The 17970-nt window shown below is 33.8% G+C and overlaps 2 protein-coding genes across 3 annotated transcripts in view; one reads left to right on the top strand and one right to left on the bottom strand.

Annotated features, from left to right (window-relative positions):
* The window catches only part of LOC132705356 (kinesin-like protein CG14535), a 577250-nt gene that overhangs the window by 521727 nt on the left and 37553 nt on the right, over positions 1-17970 (top strand). Inside the window, 1 exon segment of the mRNA XM_060675896.1 lies at positions 8900-8993. Coding sequence (XP_060531879.1) covers positions 8900-8993 — 94 coding nt within the window.
* LOC132705357 (monocarboxylate transporter 13-like) overlaps positions 8991-17970 on the bottom strand; it is a 51987-nt gene continuing 43007 nt past the window's right edge. Inside the window, exon 8 of one of the 2 annotated variants that reach the window (XM_060675901.1) lies at positions 8991-9058. In XM_060675901.1, coding sequence (XP_060531884.1) covers positions 9000-9058 — 59 coding nt within the window. In that variant the 3' untranslated portion in view covers positions 8991-8999. Of the gene's footprint in view, positions 9059-12456; positions 12543-17970 lie in introns of those variants that run through there. The other variant, XM_060675902.1, reaches the window with a different exon arrangement.

Here is a 17970-nt window from a genome sequence, read left to right as displayed (position 1 = left end):
TTAACGTTTACGTGAAATACATTGCACCGCACATTTAATATATTGCACTAACATCGAAAATTATTCTTAAATTAGATCCATCAATTTTTATCCAAACCTAATTACTATATTGAACATTTCAAATAATTTTATAAGGTTCATACAGAGTGGACTAAAGACGACCAAAATATTAGTGTTCAATGTTAAGAGACTATATTTAATATCGTTCTGATTACTGTGTCACATCTTCTGGGCGTACTTAGATTTAGCTTAGCTAAATCTCTAGGTGGAGGCTACAAGGCTTCTAACGTGTTGAGTTATAAGTGCTCCCTGGAGTTCATATCCGAATTTCCTTATGACCAAGCTAAAGTGCTTCCACTTCCTGCAGGTAAATTTACACGAAGTCTGATAGAGGAGAAACCTTAATAACAGATTTAAGGTTGCGATCCATAGATGCATAGATATTTGGCCTCATGGTCAACAAACCCTAGTAGATTTTGTTAGACATTTAAACTCTATACACCCTAACATACATTTTACCATTGAGTTGGAAACTAATGGTAAATGGAAGGTTATTCCATTCTTAGATATCCTTGTCGATAGAAAATCAGACCTAACATTGGGTCATTGTGTTTACTGAAAACCTACGCACACAGACCGATACCTTAATGCATAGCCACATAACCATCCGGCCCAAATCTCATCGGTTATCAACTCTCTTGTTTATAGAGCCGTAAAACTATCTCAGCCCGAGTCACTGAACCCAGAATTAAAACACCTTACCTCTGCTCTTCTCTCTAATAACTTCCACATTAAAGATATTAAGCGTTCAATCAAAAAATACACTTCACCTCAACTTTTCAATAACAATGAGGCCGAAAGCAATCCTATACTTGCCACTGTGGTGCTTCCTTACATTCAAAATGTCACTATCCACATAGCAAAAGTTCTAAAGAAGTATAACGTCAAAACCAGATTTACCACTTGTCTAAAAATCTCTCAACATCTTCGGTCCGTCAAAGACAAAGTTCCATTTGAGATGCCAGGAGCTTCCAGCATTCTATGCATATGCGGCAAAGAATACATTGGAGAGACCGGACGAAAAATGTCAACTAGGATCAACGAATACGAAAGAGCCTTACGACTAAGACAAATAAACTCATCAGGTGTTGCCAAACACACCGATGTTAGATGCAATCACTTCTTCTACCAACGAAAAATCTGAGAGTCTATAGAAATCTATATCAATCAATCTATCTATCAATATAGGAATCAGTCATCCGAGCCGTTGTTTATGCCCCTTATTTAATCCCACTCCCTCAAACAATATATAAGCAGGTATAGAGTAAAATACGAGCCAGTTTCAGTCAAGCTCTGAAGAACCAACAGGATGATTGGCGAAACGTCAGCAAGTTCGACTCAGCAAGAACCGACGCACGAGGAATCCAGAAGTTTTGTAAAAAGTATTACAGTAGCCTGTGGAAGTTTAAAAAAAAACATTTCTTTCTGTCGAATAAATGGGTCAAATAGCATTGCTTGAAGCTCTAAAATATCTGTTATGCATCTTTCCTTTCCTGAATTCGAAATAAGTCCGTTGCCAGCATCCAAATTAATGCCACCCCATACCATAGCAGAGCTTCCGCAGTGGCTGACAGTTTGGATAATGTTGTATTAAGCGTATCGCTGGTCAGGGCGCCTATACGCTCTTCATCATCGCTATAAAGACAAAATCGCGCCTCAACAGAAAACGGTAAATTGTTTCATTCAGGGTCGCAACTGCAAAATAAAAGATCATTTTCTTTTATCTGTTAGACCCAGTACATACACATTGTACATACATTCGATGATGGACAAGAAGATAGAACTTCACACTACCAAATAGGCAAAATACTTACCTACACTCTATACCTACTCTCTATAATAACCTACACTCTTTTTCAATCATTCTACTTAACTTAACTGTACACTCACGTCTTTTCGTCAATCGCACTATTTTACAGTCTATTTGATCCACTTCACGCTATAAGTTTTTGCTTTTTTTTTCCTTATCCAGCAACTTGACATAATTGTCTTTGAACGCTTTTAGTATCCCTTCAGCCCTAGGCCTTCCACCGCTCAGGTCGAACTCATCTTCGTCTGTCTGTCTGCAGCATCCGTAGTAGCATCATTCAAACAGCTAAACTCGCTACCCTAGCTTAGTTTTTCTTCGTGGCAAGTAAATTTTGAAAGTTCTTGCCTGTGCGAAGAGGCTTCGATGGGCCGGACAGCGAGGTTTCGGTCGATGTTGGTGGTGGCGGTGGTGGTGGCAGCGTCGGATGCTCAGGCAGTAGTGTTACGCTGATGGACGGTGGTGGCGCAGAGCTTGCCGTTGGAGTGACCAACTCAAAAAACTCCATCGGCTCATCCGATGGAGTTTTTTTGAGAAGTTTGTGCAAACTCCAGGTCCTCCAACAACATACTGCATGGCTGCATGGACGACTGGATGAGGAAAAGTAACGGCATCTCCAGCTCCACAACGAAAGCGGAGGAAAGTTTCCCCACTCTTGCGGGCTAGAAAAAAATAAATATATCTAATGAAATAAAACAAAAAAAAACTAGCAAAAATTGAAAAATAATTAATGGAGCTTACCTGAATAATAACGTTTTCTATAACATTAACTGTTTGAACTGAATGAAAAATTCTGACCGGGAGCGTATTTAACATAATGCAAACTAAAAGATCAGCAAAAATTAAAACACACACATACAATAGTAGATAAACTGTCTCAGGAAGAAATCGTACACTTCCCGTAGAGGAAATTACGTCAGCAAAAGTAAAATTTCTAGTGAGAAACATATAACGGAAATGTGACAATTACCATTAAAGACTGAGTAAAGTAGTATATCATGCAACAAGGTTGACAAACGCTATATTAGTCATGAGTTTATTTGAATGAAACAAAAAAAAACACAAAAAAAATGTATCTTTGCACCCGAAGTTGGAATTTGACGCGAAAACAAAACCGTAATTTTAATATGACACATAGAATGTGATGTGACACCGAAAATGAAATTTAACACCGAAACTAGACACCGGATGCTGAAAATTGACCCAAAAAAAGGTAACTTGAAACCATATATTTAAATATGATACCGTTTTGTAATTTGACCCCGAAAGTGAAATTAGAAACCGAAATCTAATATTACCTTAGTTTTGGTTAGTCTTGATTAATTTTGGTTAGTTTTGGTTAGTCCTGATTTATTTTGGTTGCTTTTTGTTAGTCGGGGTTAGCTTTGGTTAGTCTTTGTTAATTAAGATTAATTGGGTTAGTCCTGGTTATATTTGGTTAGCTTTTTTTTTTCTCCCGTTTACGCGATCTAGACCCGAGACTAGACTACCCTAGCCGCAGTAGGTATCTTATATACTAGATATATTCAGTTTCAGGCGGAAATGACTTTTTTGTCAACCGATCAGCTCAAAATATCTTAATTTACTAGGACCATATCTTGCCGCATATCAAACTTAAGTAAATTAAACGTAGATTTCGAATAATAAACTAATTTCATTTTTGGTCAAACTACTTCAAATTTAGAAAGTCAACAACCCCGAATTATTTCGAACCACCCTCACTCGATGAGACTTGGTAAGGCCCATCTTTTTTCACATAGATCAAAATTTGATCTGACATAGCGTTTTTGAGATATCTACATTTTTCTTTGAACTTTTTTTTACATATTCGGAAACTACTCAAAAAAATAAGACTTTTTGTTCTCTTGACATTTTTTATTATTTTGTCTCATTTTCTTGAAAAAAAAATAATGATAATTAATTATATTGATAAAAGCGTAGCACGAGTTGCGTATATATATAAAAAAACTGATTTTCCATTAATAAACGTTGGCCTAAGATTTAATATAATTTTCCTAAAATTTTCAAAAAGTTCTAGAACCATTTTTAAAGGTATAATTACGTTAAATAAACCGGAAATTTTATCTATAACAGTTGGAATTTTAGGAAAATAACCAGCATTTTGAAGCGGTTTACTTTGTTTTTACGTTGTAAGTTGGCAAGCTTCATGACACTCGACAAACCAGGATTTCTTAAACGATCAATGACTTCCAGCTTCCATAATTGCATAATTCCGTTATTTGCAAATCCAACATCTGGAGATTGTACTGGTTCTTCTCCAACGTACAGATTAGCTTCATCGTTATTGTTGTACGAAGTAAAGGGTACGGTTGATGGGTACGTTTTTCGGCATAGATAATGGAATTGCCAAATATGGCTTTTTCATTAACATTCAAAAATTTATTACTTATTTTATACTAAATCTGTAAATCCCAAAGACTGAAGAAACTCTTTATCTTTTGGTTAGTTTTTTGGTGTTAATCAAGTTGTTACAGGAAATGGACAGGTTTTATTAGTTTGTTTCACTCTATTTATATACTGAACATTAAACACTTTCCTTTTTAAAAATATTATTCCCATTAGTCTAATTTTTTCAAATGCAGTCTTGCCGTTGCGACTTTTCCTCTAAAATTAACCAGATTTCCTTCTTAAGTACTATTTTATCAATTTATTTGTGTGTTAATTGGTAGATATACAACGTTGCTTAGTATTTCAACTGTTCGAAAACCAGGAGGTACAATAGGTGAATGACATGTACTAGTTTACCATTTCTATATGAGTTTACTACAATATTACATTCTACAGAAAATGCATTTGCTTTCGAAATTTTTGTCGTAAAGTCAGAAATGTGAGCATATACCTCTTAAGATAAATGTGCTTAACATGTTCCTTACGAACATAGCAACACAAGGGTAACTAACTGACTGTATCCACCAAGAATACTTATTATAAAAACATAAAAAATTATATAATTGAATTGATGATATTTCTAGTTGTACAAAATCCGCTACTTTGAAAAAAAATTACAATTTTTTCGGGCGGTCTTAAATCTCCAAAACTGTGCTACCCAATGAGTACCTGTACCTTATTCATTATCTAAATTTACAACTCCACATTCGTTCTCAGGCACCAACTGTGGTACTGAACCTCTCATAAACATTTCTCTAAATTTTTTTATTTTTAAAAGTTTTACATGCTTATATAGATCCAAGTTTGTCAAGGCACATTTAGGTAACCTTATTGGTCCTAAAAAAAGACCTAAAGCGCATTTGTATAGTTTCAAATATATTCCTTTTCATTCCTTGCCTAACGCTATTGCTTCTAAGAATGCATTATGGCATTGAACTTCCTTCAATTGATCTTTTGCTTCTTTCGCTGAATTGACCGCTTTTGCTATTGCTGCTGCTCCCCCACCTAGCCATCCTAAGGCTCCAAGTGCAGCAAATATCGGAATCAATGGCAGAAAACCTCCTGCCTTAGGTATCGGTATTACATGAACAGGTTTAACTCTTTTAGCCTTTAGCGATTTTGCTGCTTTCATAACAGTCTTTATATTGCATCATGGATTTTAGTTTTTATAGTGACTGCCAGACCTAGAGTTGCAGCTTTTTCACACAGAGATACGTCTGAAGAATGTAAACTCACTTTCGCTTTTTGCAGTAAGTTATTGTCAGCCTCATGTGTATCTTTTAAATCTTTGTTTTGGTCTTTTAAGTTCTTTCTCTAATTTCGTTCCAGGTCTACAGTAGTCGTATCCGGGAGAATTAGCTAACCCTTTACCGTGATGAGAATTTGGGATGTACGTTTTACCATTACAATATATAAGAACTAAAAGTTCAGATTTTCACGAAATTATATATTTTGACATGACAATTGTTTCGACAACACCGTGTCAAATATGGTAAAGCCCCGGTTTTATCGAAACAATTGTCATGTCATGTGAAAATCTGAACTTTTAGTTCTAATTTATTTTGATAAATGGATTTTCATCAAGTAAAAGCCACCTCAGTTCAGTTTTACGATTACGAGATTGTATTCGTTTGACGGGCATTTTATATTTTTGTTAGTTCTAAGCCCGGTGTGGGGTTATCCATAAAATCATTTAGTTGCAAATCAGAATTCGTATGGTAGCGCAAACAATTACTTTATCAGTTTCCAACAACGCAAGTTTTAAAAAGGTGGGGAAGCAAACGTCATAATAAATTTAATTGAACATCCTAATGGTTTGAGATTTGAATATGTGCCTATATTTTCAAGATCTTTATTTCAAGCTAAATATCAATATTTGGAAACGCTTCCATTATCAATCAAATGTATCCATTATTATGGTTTTTGCCAGTTTGGAAAACCAATTTCCTTCACCCGATAAAGCAAGTCCCACCTTAATATTCATTGTTAATGTTATAGCATGTGATAAGCAGAATATTATAAAAGAATATTTTTTATACGTAGGCGTAGAAATATAGATTGATTTTATTTACATTTAATTCTGCACAATGTTTATTTGATAATTTTATTTAAACAAGGTGATTTGAATTTGAAATGTTTATTAATTCCGATTTAACATTCGATAAATTAAAAGAAATATGTCCTTTGTGTTGACAGAGCAAGTACGACTTTTTAAGAATAGATAAAGGGAGTGAAGTCAATGAAGGAAGATATAGAAAATATATTGACATATATATTCAACTTTTTTGTTAAGGCTCATCTAATTGGTAGCTTGCGAAGGAATATATATAAAAATGTATGTATGTATGTATGTATCTTCCTTTATTGTGTATTTTGTTTACTTCAGTTCAGTACTCTAAGATAAACCCAACGCACCCATCGAATTCTATAGAATTAACCAAAAAACTTATCACAAAAACGAAAAGAGTTAAGGCGTAAATTGGAGATACTTAAACATAATGAACGTGTTAACGAAAGTATCTTTTCCCCAATTACCAAACATTAAGTTTCTTTGGCCTCTAGATGATTTGGTTCCAAAGAAATTTCTATTTTTGCAATTGGACATCAACAGCATTTCATTACGAACGACGAAAAATGTGGGTATCGAATTTCAAAAAAAGTTGCTAAGTTAAAACCTCAAAGATGAGTCATTTAAATTTATTGATGTTAATCTTTTAAAATTCGCAAAAGGGACATTGTTTCACCGAGGACACTTAAGTCTGATCCTAATAATGCCTTCGGTACACCGATGTATCCAAAATCTGATGTCCTTGCTCAACACGTTTCTGATGAAATTACAAGAGCAAATAACATGGATTTTGAAAAAAATCTCGATATAGCTGTAAAATTCAATAAAGACTATTTAGATAATTTTGATAAATTACCTAGACGATATATTGACGCCATGCTGCACGACGTCCATAATAAATTTGGTCACAGAACTGGTATAAGACATAACAGTGGAGAAGAAAAATTTTTCATTGAAAATCAAGAAGTTCATTTTGTTGGAACTGACATTATAATACTTGATCAACAATTTAAAGGAACGCCAGAAATTTATGAAATATTATTTAAAGATGTGCCAGTTTCTTATACAACCCCACATTTGGACAATTATGGTATTATATTAGAACTCACCAGCACTCACAAACGAAACGGAAGTGGCTTGGATTCATGGGAAACGAAACTGACGTGGTAAAGCCACGCTTCGCGCACGCTAGATCAGTGCGTAATTAGGTATTTTATAGACGGGAGTTGAAAAAATATTTTATCTAATATTACGAACCACCATAATACATCTTATCACAGAATTATAAAAATGAAACCATCAAAACCATCAAAAGCAACGAAAAATCTCTTCTCAAAAATATTTACACAAAGTGAAAATTGGAAGTAATATTACTAAATTTAAAATTGGAGACATTGTCAGAATAAGTAAGTACCGAGGTATTTTTGATAAAGGCTATACTCCAAACTGGTCGAATGAAATTTTTACTATAAAGAAAGTCAAGCTTACAAATCCAACAACTTATTTGCCACATGATGACAAAGGTGAAAATATTTCAGGTTGTTTTTATGATCGTGAAATACAGAAAGTAAAACATTCTGGGTTATATTTAGTTGAAAAAGTCTTGAGAAAAAAAGGAAACAAACTTTACGTTAAGTTGTTAGGTTTCAGTATTGCTGACAACAGTGCCTTTTTTGATAAGTATAAACGTTCGGATGAACATTTTCCGTTCACTTACATGACTTTGAAAAAAACAATTAATATGTTCTATTGTCAAATATAGCACCTAATTATTAATATGTCAATATTTGTTTTGTACCTGAAGGAAAGATGTTCATCCGAAGAAAGACACCTTGTATAAAAGTAAACACCAACAATAACAAAAACGTCAACTTAAGCCTCCTTTTTAACATTTTGCCAAGTATAATTATAAAATGGAGAAAATAAAAGAAATAGAAGAAGACCTCAAATGAGATGGGCGGATGATCTGACAAAGCAAGCTAGATAAAGATGGATGAACAGTGCCACAGTGGAGGGCATTTTTAGTACGAAATTTTATCGTCCTATACCGTCATACTTTACATTGATTACACAAATCCATACTTATGTTACAGCAACCACATACTGCAAACATAAAGGATTACATTTTACCACACCCATTATAATTTACTTTGAAACTTGCGGTAGAGAGCATCGAATTACAAAAAGAGTGATGCAGTGTAGTGGTACATTTTTCGGTTAATACCATCAATCTATTCATCTCCAACGGAGGAAAAAGGAAATTTTCGAGTTTCCTTTATACATTGCTATAGGACTAATACTTTGTGGCAATGTAATATACTGTGCGTGTCCCTTAATATAATATTAACATTAGTACAGACAACTTCAGTCGACCCTTTCCTTCTCGGTGGCATTTTCGGTGAGCTAATTGTGCAACAGGAAGTAAAAGTGCGGCTCATCGTCGTAGTGACGCCGTCTGATGTTAATAGATGTTTAACGCAACCTGAGCACTTTTGAGTTAAATTAGAAAATACTAGCGGCAATGTGAGTTTTAAAGTAATTTGTTTTCATTCCAGACGGAGGTGTGTTCAAGCGCTCTCACTGACGTCATCCACGCCGTCATCAACGGCACAGACGGTTGTTTATTTTGTTTCGGACACGCCGGTTTAGGTAAGCTTACGTTATAGGTAAGGAAGTCAGTTTCCGAAGTTTGGGACACTCATCACTCCATTTAGCTGAAATTTTTCCATATTCCATATTAGTACAACAAACAAACAAACAAACTTCTAATAATCTAATAAAATATATATGTAGCGATTTAAACGGAACTTTTTTTTCAGAAAATTCAAGCTATTCAACAAATTAAGGTATTTTCGAAAACTAGTCATCGAGTTTGTAGCAGTGTAGAACAAGTATTTTGTATATGTAAGTTTATGTAGGATGATCCATAAAATGAAATGATGGTTAATAACTCTGCAGGCCTAGAAGGCCCATGGCTTGTTTGACTTTTTCTCCCCATTCTTTTCTGACCTCCGCTTTTCTTCTCTAGTTGTTAATCCCTAGTTCATTAATGTCCTTCATCTCACCTTTCTTCTTTCCCTTCTATCAACGACATTATTTTTTACTTTAAAGATTATGCATCTTTTGCTCGATTTTCTCCATTGTCAATGATTCGCTTCCAAATAATACTAGATACTACAATACTATACTATTATACACTAATATACTACACTACCATACCAAACTAATACTAGGTCTCAGGCCTGACTTCACTTCACTTCTAGACAGCAATTTACTATTGGAGGTATTAGATACCAAAATATTGTGATTTAGCTCAACATAACTCAAGTTTTTTTAGTGTAAAAATAGTTTTCAATTGTTTTGCCATGACAATTAGACAAAAAAAACTCTGATTTTTCAATTATTTGCGTTTAAAATGTTCTTATTTTTTTATAGATACTAACAAGATAAAAGGGTACGGGGAGCAATAAAAAAACAATATTTGGTAATAACAGTTTTTGCTAATAAGAATAAAAGAAAACCTGAATACTTTTTAAAATGCATTAAAATTTATTATATTCTTATTTCCAATTTTTTCATTGATCCTTCAGTACCATTTATATGTACGTAGTGCTAGAAGATGCACCGCCCGCCATATGAGAAAATATATTGGTGATGCATAATGGGACGCCGTCTTTGGCATTGCAGTGAGCCCATATTAACATGACCAGTTTGCGTAGATTAGGCCGTAAAAATATATTTGTTCGGTCACCAAGGAGTTCAGATTTAAAATTTCTGGTCTTCTCAATTTGGGCGTACTTGAAGGATTTGTTACACGCTGAAGTTTATTCTTTGCAAGAGAAAGTAGAAGGAACCACATATACCTTTAGAAATAAGAGAGATTTTTATTTAACACTAAAAAACATTCAGTTTTTTTTTATTATTATAGTTTTTCATTACTATTTCTAAAATTGTTATTGTGAAATACTTTTTAAATGCAAATAAATGAAAAACCCACCTAAACAAGAATAACTTTTCTAAGAAAAATTCATTCTTTCAGATTTTCATCGTCTGTTCATCTAAATAATACGTTGAAACTAGAGTCAAAAACGTAATTGTCATGTCATAATAACCTCAAATTGACAACTGTGACATTGAATCTCCAATTTACAGATTGGCAATATATTATGAGTCACTCCGTACGTTGATCACAGCAGTAAAAAAATCAACCACTTTTTCTGAAACGTACATTCTGGTTTTGCGCTTTCTTCGGCAGTCACATTTTGCACCGCCCTTTACCGGTCCTAATTCGTCTATATTTCGGGTTTAGTCATTTTTCAGAGGCGATAAGACCCGTAATCCCTATTTAGAATAACTGCCGCGCCTATAAAGAAGGATCTCTACTTTGGGGGATTAAGGATATTTTCAGATTGTCTCCGGGGCTCCCAAACATTCTGCTGAACCTGTAAAATTTAAAATCGTAAATGGTGAGCGGGATATCTGGTTCTCGGGTTTTAAGAAAAACTCCCGTCTGAAATTTTGAATTTTGCTCTGGTAGGTCAAACGTTGCAAATTGTTTCTCATCATTTCGAGATTTGAGATAAAATATGTCTGGTATCTACTTCTTTGCATGGAGGGGTGTAGTTAATAGCCACCACACTAGCGTAGCTTTGGGTTATGATGCTGAAGTGGAGCGAAATCTGCACTCACCTAATACTGTGGCAATACAGCCAAACTAAAATTTTCCGCAGCTTAAGTGTTTATTATATTTAAAATTATATTTGTAGAAGAGGTTATAAGAAACAGTTTCTGTAGTTTTATAACAAAACCCACAAGATTTGTAAGAAATCCACATTTTAAATTTTATATTAATTCAAAACATTGGTTGCTTTAGGTATGAAACCTTTGGTGTTAGTTAATTTAGGTATTTTAAAAATGTTTTACAGCGTTGACAACTTTGATCCTTGTATAGCAAAACCCGTTATAAATCTTAAAGCACCTTATAAATACTCTGCAGCTATTATGAAATGTAAAGAGTATTATAATAAACTTATAACCGAGTAACAAACTTTTCCATGTAGAAAAAGGCGCTATATTTTTTAAATTATGATGTTTGCTTAAAGATGTCACACGCTAAGAAAAACTCGAAAGGCAAATAATTAAATATAATAACAGCTTTTATAAGAAACGCTCTAAAATCAATTACTACGCTACATAGTGAGTTTACACAAAGGAAATAAAATATATTCTAAACATGTAATATAGGGAAAGATGAATCATTTTTTATAATATATTTAGGTACTTTTATAAGATTTCGCGAACGATTGATAGGTTCTTTAGTTTTATTAATTAGGTAATTGAATTACAGGAGACTGGCCATTTAAAAACAATAAAGCAGCGAACTCATTTTTTTTTACAAAAAGATAAATCGGTCAATAAAAAAATGCTGGAAATTATTTTCGAGTTTCCGTTATCGTGAACTTTAAAACTTTGTCTCTGCGTAAATTTTAAAGCTGATTCAAATCTTTTTTGTTTAGTGATGTTTGCTCTGTCTGCAAGGAAAGTGGTGCTAGAAGCGACACGATTACGATTGCTTGCCTCGGCACCAGATAGCGTTTTCTGACAATATCGCAAAAAAAGATCTAAAGAAAGAATAATTGCAACGATATGACTTTCTTTATATTATTGAATAGGAAAACAACCTCCCAACAACCCCGTGAATAACGCATCGCAATATTTTTATCCTAACTTATTAATATGAATAAAAAACCTCTACGCACAAAAAAAAAGTTGGATTTTGGAAAAAATGTCCACTTTACCGATTGTTAATCTTTAATTATCCCAAATTTGTTAAATATAACGTTAACTTATTATTTAGAATTCCAAATGATATTTAAAATCAAAATTAATTCTTGTTATTTATTCTTATTACTTTTTTACGATGAGATAGATGAGCAACAATTTACGCGGTAGCTGACATTTTTGACATTCTTACCTTTTTTCCAATATAATCACTTAATATAAAACTAAAGTCTGGTCATCAACTTGATCACTAATTTTATTAAATATTGATTACTAATTATTGACGTAAAAAGTATTTACAAAATAATTCGTTTTTAATAACAAGATTGGCATGAAATCAAATTTTGTGCTTATCTGACCAAATGCTGCGGATCTTTCATGTCGCTATGCAACACTTGACTTGTTGAATTTCACTGCCTAGAACAAATAGATGAGTTAGAAATGAAGAAAAATGCTGATTACTTCAATGCACATTTTTTTACTTAATTCCATAATTAATTGAATTGATTACTTTTTAACAATTAGTTTGGGTTAGTCGACCAAACCTAATAACCCGTTTTAATTTAGAAATAGTAGATTATGTACCAAAGGTGCAAACAGCATTTGAGTAGCAAGTTTATTTGGCACGAGCGGAACGCAGCGGCGCAAGTGTTTAATATACAAGTGACTTAAATAGTTTTCCTTCTGCCTTCTGTAAAATGCAAAATTATACACAGATCAAGGGGGGGAGCGTCATTTTACCACGTGAGTTACGTTTCCTACGGATCCGAGCCACTTCGGACAATTCCGGGATTTTACCGCACGGGTTTGTTAGCAATCGGTTGTTTTCGGACATTTTACCGCAGGGTTTGAATTTTGACATTTGTGAATTCTGACCGTCATGTCAATGAATGTATTCGGTCGAATATTAATTACTCGCTCCACTCGTGTCCGATGGGCCTCGTTTAAATGATTCTTTGCCTATCTTCTATGCATATTTGAAAATGTTCGCCTGTCTCGCATTAAATGCATATCTGCCAACTCCTCATTAGTAAACTCAACCATTCTTTTTTAAAATTGCAATGCTCGTTTTTTTTTAAATACGAAATTAATAAAGACACGAAAAACTGAATTAAAAAAAAAAAATTAAAACCGCCGTGACAATAAAATTGATAATTCTTACAGACATAGCCTACTACAATATTAAGGCATAATTATAAAGATTTCAAAAATACACATACTTCGTAATGGTACTTCGATTTTTTGAAGTATTTTGATAAAACATATGGACAATTAGTTAATTAACAAATAATAATCATAATAATTCTCTTCATATTAACGATATTGTTATGAGCATGCAAAAAAAAAGGTTTTTATATTTAAAGCTAAAACCGTACATCGGATTGAAAAAAGTAAATAATAATTTTTATTTTAAGAGCCAACATAGACCGGTGAAATTCCGTACGCCCGCGACTGGTGTATTTAAAAAAATTGTGGTACACTGAATAATGCCTCTTGATACATAGTACATGTGTGCTAAATTTCATTAAAACATCTCAAATGGTATTACAGATATTAAATTTATTTTATTTATTTAACTCAAAAGTTAACACGTTTAGGATTTATGTGTTCACATGAAGTTTTGTTGTCAGAATAGACCAAAAAATCGCGCCCCTAATTATAGACATTCAATTAAAAAACAACCTGTATTATAAAATCATATAGCGTCTTATTTATTTTTACAAGGTTTTTTTCGCTGAGCACTCACTTTATGTAAGATTAATATTGGAATTTTTATATAGAAACCGAGTTTTAAAATTCAGCAGATAGCAGCTCTCTGGTGGCCATTCCAAAAATAATTTCCAGCATTTTAACAGCTTTTTTTTTCAAAGTTACTGGGACACCCGGTACATATTTTTTCTCCGACAATATTCGGCCCAAAAGTTATGAAACTACAATGTAGCGAATTCAAGGGTGAAGTATAATTTTCGTATACAAGTCCCACTTGTCATCCAAGTAAACAAACTTGCTTAACTATAATGAAGGGCGTTATGAGACTATGTTTTAATGAAAACCTTAACCCCGATGCCAAATAAATCTCGGGGACGCACTCCTACCCTGGCCCAAAACTTATCCTATTTCTAAACCCAACAATGCACGTAATAACCTATTTCCATGCAAACCGTGCCCCCCCCCCCTAAAAGATGCACACCGCTCATTCTCGAGATGATCCGAACAGAAGTGTCGTGTCGCATTATTCAGCATTATTTATAAAATGGCTTTTGTTTGCCTGCCGTATATTATAAGGAGTCAGGGACCGTCGAAAAAAAAGGCAACGTTCGGAAAAACATTTTAGAAAATCGAGTCGAAAGGGAACGGGGAGGAAATTGCCATTTGATTTAAAGGGAAATTCGATTGGTTTAATGTCTTCGATTATGTTGAGGGCGATGGGGGCGGATCCTCCATCAAATTTTCACATTTTCTACAGCTACAATTTAAAAACGTATGGAAGGAAACCCAGTACGGCGTACGTTTCATCAGAAAACAATCAGATAACAAATTACAACTTTTGTATATAATAAAATATTATACACATTAACATTAAAAAAATGTATAAGAAGAGTATTACAAGAAAATGTATAACGACCAACATTTTGCAAAGTGGGCAATTCATTACAGTTACACATTTAAAATTCAAATATAGGAAATATATCATATTTTGGTAGAATATTCAAAAGGTACAAAAGGACCTATAGAAGTAAAACAATTGACTTATACAGAATAGAAATGGGTGAAAATTTGGGAGCCATGTTTTAAATGCCACAAACTGAAACTATTGGGAAATGTATGTAAATTTATAAACCCAAGATTTTTTTTTATTAAACATAATTTCAGAAATAATTGAACATTAAAATAATCCGAATCACTGTCGCTATTCTCCGTAAGCGTAAACTGCAGAGCTCGTGACCGGAACAGATGATTGTTTGACTAAAGAAAGAACTTCATTAGTCAAACTGTTTGCAAGTGGAAGTTTTCTTAAACTAGAAATCACAGCATCAGAAGAAATGAACATGAAATATAAAAGATCTTCATTTGTGTCTCTCCGTGAAGTTTTTCTTGTATTTTGCCTAATATACCTTTACTCTTTCCGACGAGCTTCAAGTGTATCTTCACATAATCACCTTATAGGCAATATCATTGATTTTATTGATTGATTGATTATACTCTCAGAAGACTGCTGTTTCCACTTAATGTCCAACAGAAAGAGCACTTAGAATATTAACAAAGCGTTGGGATCTCTAAAAAGTGTTCTAGATGTATTGCCATGGTAAATATTCCCGCCTCCTGGTTATGGAGTATCTTCTTTTACATTTCGTCACTTTTCTATGACTGATTTTTTCCTGGTTTGCACTAATTATTTTTTTCTTCTCGTCACTGCAACTATTTTATATTCAAACGACAAGATATGCGAAGAAGGTATTCGAAGATCCCAATGTGAGCATTTAAACATTGAAGCGAGATGGGCGATGAAAAGTTTCTAAGCCTAATTTAATCTTACCTAATGTTAACAATTGCCACTGCTCTTGAAAATTATTGGAGGAATCCTCAACGAACTTCTGAGACTTCATATTAGACCGTATATATACACACCGCCCCAAGAACACCTATCTACTCTAAGCAAAACCCTTTAAATTGAACCTCGAAATCACCAATACTCGCAGACAGCCAGGACTCGAAAACTCCCAAAATGTCAAGCTCTAACTGGTTTAATAAAATCTTTACTTCATCCAAACTTTTCAAAAAGGAGCTAACGTCGATGTGACCAAGCTTTAAGTGATTAAAAAAAGCTTTCTTTTGACACGCCATTGCAAAACCATTATACTATATACTAAATTAATAATACAGCTGTTCTTCATTCTTTATGGTTATTAGGTTGCCTTCATCATCTTTACGAACTAATATTCTCCCCTCCCGCTGCCACTCATATTTGTATTTAAAGAGCTGGTTTAGTTTGGTTTGGTTAGTTCCTTAAAATCATATACTCAAACTCTGCAACTTTTACTTTAAGCATACGTCACGGTCTCTTGGGACCAGAACTTGTAGGAACCATTTTAACATTCTCAAGATCACTTGATCTAAGCGGTGTATGCAAGTAGTACAATAGGTTGGTGGTTTTGTTAATGGGTTCTTCCTTGATATCGTCCTTAGTTAATAAGCCTGTTACGGATATATTATTCTTAATTTTCATACTTTCTTTGTAATATGTTTTTAAACGTTCTAACTTCTCCCTTAAGTATTTTATTATCATTTGATACTTGTGTAACCACGTCACTCAAGGTCTTTGATTTTTTCCTCTCATTGAACTGAGGTGGCTTTTACTTGATGAAAATCTATTTATCAAAATAAATAAGAACTAAAAGCTCAGATTTTCACGAAATTATTTATTATGACATGACAATTGTTTCGACAAAACCGTGCCTTTATCAAATGTGGTGGTGTGGTGGTGTGATAAAGGCACGGTGTTGTCGAAACAATTGTCATGTCATAATATATAATTTCGTGAAAATCTGAGCTTTTAGTTCTTATTTATTTTTTTCTTCTCCTCGTCAAATTTCTCACTAATAAACTTAACTGATTTTTTAACTTTGCTTATCTCTTCCTGGAAATCACGGATGATTATTTTCAATTCAACAACCTCATTCACCGGTTCCAACAGTAGTATCGAGCGTCTTCCGGAAACTGACGCCCTGTTCACCTCTGCTTCACAGTCAGAGCAGCTCCAGGACTTTTTTAGACGTCATAAGCCTGGCGTCAACCACGAAAACTTTACCATATTTAGGGTTAAAAGTGCATTTGCAGCCACCGCAAAAAAGTTTTAAACATCATTTGCTAACAGTTTTGGAACAGACCTTGCTCTCTTCATTCGAGACCAAACAAAAATATATGTCGGCACCCTTAGATTTAAGTGGTCGATATTTTCCTATATTTCGTTTTGGGTGTTTTGAGTGTTTATTTTTGACTCACATTATTTATCGGTGTAACGTAAAGAGTTGGAACCCACTTTGGCATTTTCAAAAGTGAACGAACTAACCCTAACCCTATGTCGCCTCGCTCGCCATCAGAACCAGCCCCAGCCCGAGATTTGATTCAAATTTTATTATTTTTATTATATTTTTATTTATTTTTTTCTTACGACCTCCGACATATATGACCTCCGCAAGTTGTAAAAATATACGAAACTTGTAAAACATGTTGAATTTGGCAACGCCGAACCATACCGCTAGCTGTAGAACCATTTTTTGGAGGTCGTTTCAAATGCCAAAGTATAAGTTGCCGATAACACTAGTACTGTTTATATATGTAACTGAAAATCGTTGGTAAAATTCGCACTTTTATCCAACAACAAAACAACACGTTCGCCTTGCTAAGTTGTCAGATTAAAAAAAAAATTATTCTCAATATTTCTTAGTGCTATCATTTCTGTAATAAAATTTTTTGGAACAATAATTAGTGTGTAATATGTGTGATTTAAAAGGCTTTGTAGTTTAACTTCTGCCATTGTATCGCTTATAGTTACAGCTTCTTTCTTAGGAAGACACTTTGCTTTGTACTGTATTTTCCAGTGACCCTGTATCGTGCATCATCTGAAGTAGCTTTAAATAATGATATTGGCCAACGAACGGCTTTGCGTGTATTAAAAGAAGAAATGTATCATCAATACAAAGTTACATTACTACAGACTACCGTTTTATGAAACTATAATGGAAATGTGCAACTTAAATGCATGTTTTTCTTTATCGGCTACTGTTTGGTTAGTTTTAAACACGTTTTGCTGAAATGGTCCCGTAAATAAACGAAATTGTAC

This window comes from Cylas formicarius, unplaced genomic scaffold (genome assembly GCF_029955315.1).
Source record: "Cylas formicarius isolate icCylForm1 unplaced genomic scaffold, icCylForm1.1 PGA_scaffold_7__23_contigs__length_41026272, whole genome shotgun sequence".
Lineage (NCBI taxonomy): Eukaryota > Metazoa > Arthropoda > Insecta > Coleoptera > Brentidae > Cylas > Cylas formicarius.
Note: the sequence above shows the minus strand (reverse complement) of the source record. Positions and strands in the feature narration are given on the sequence as shown.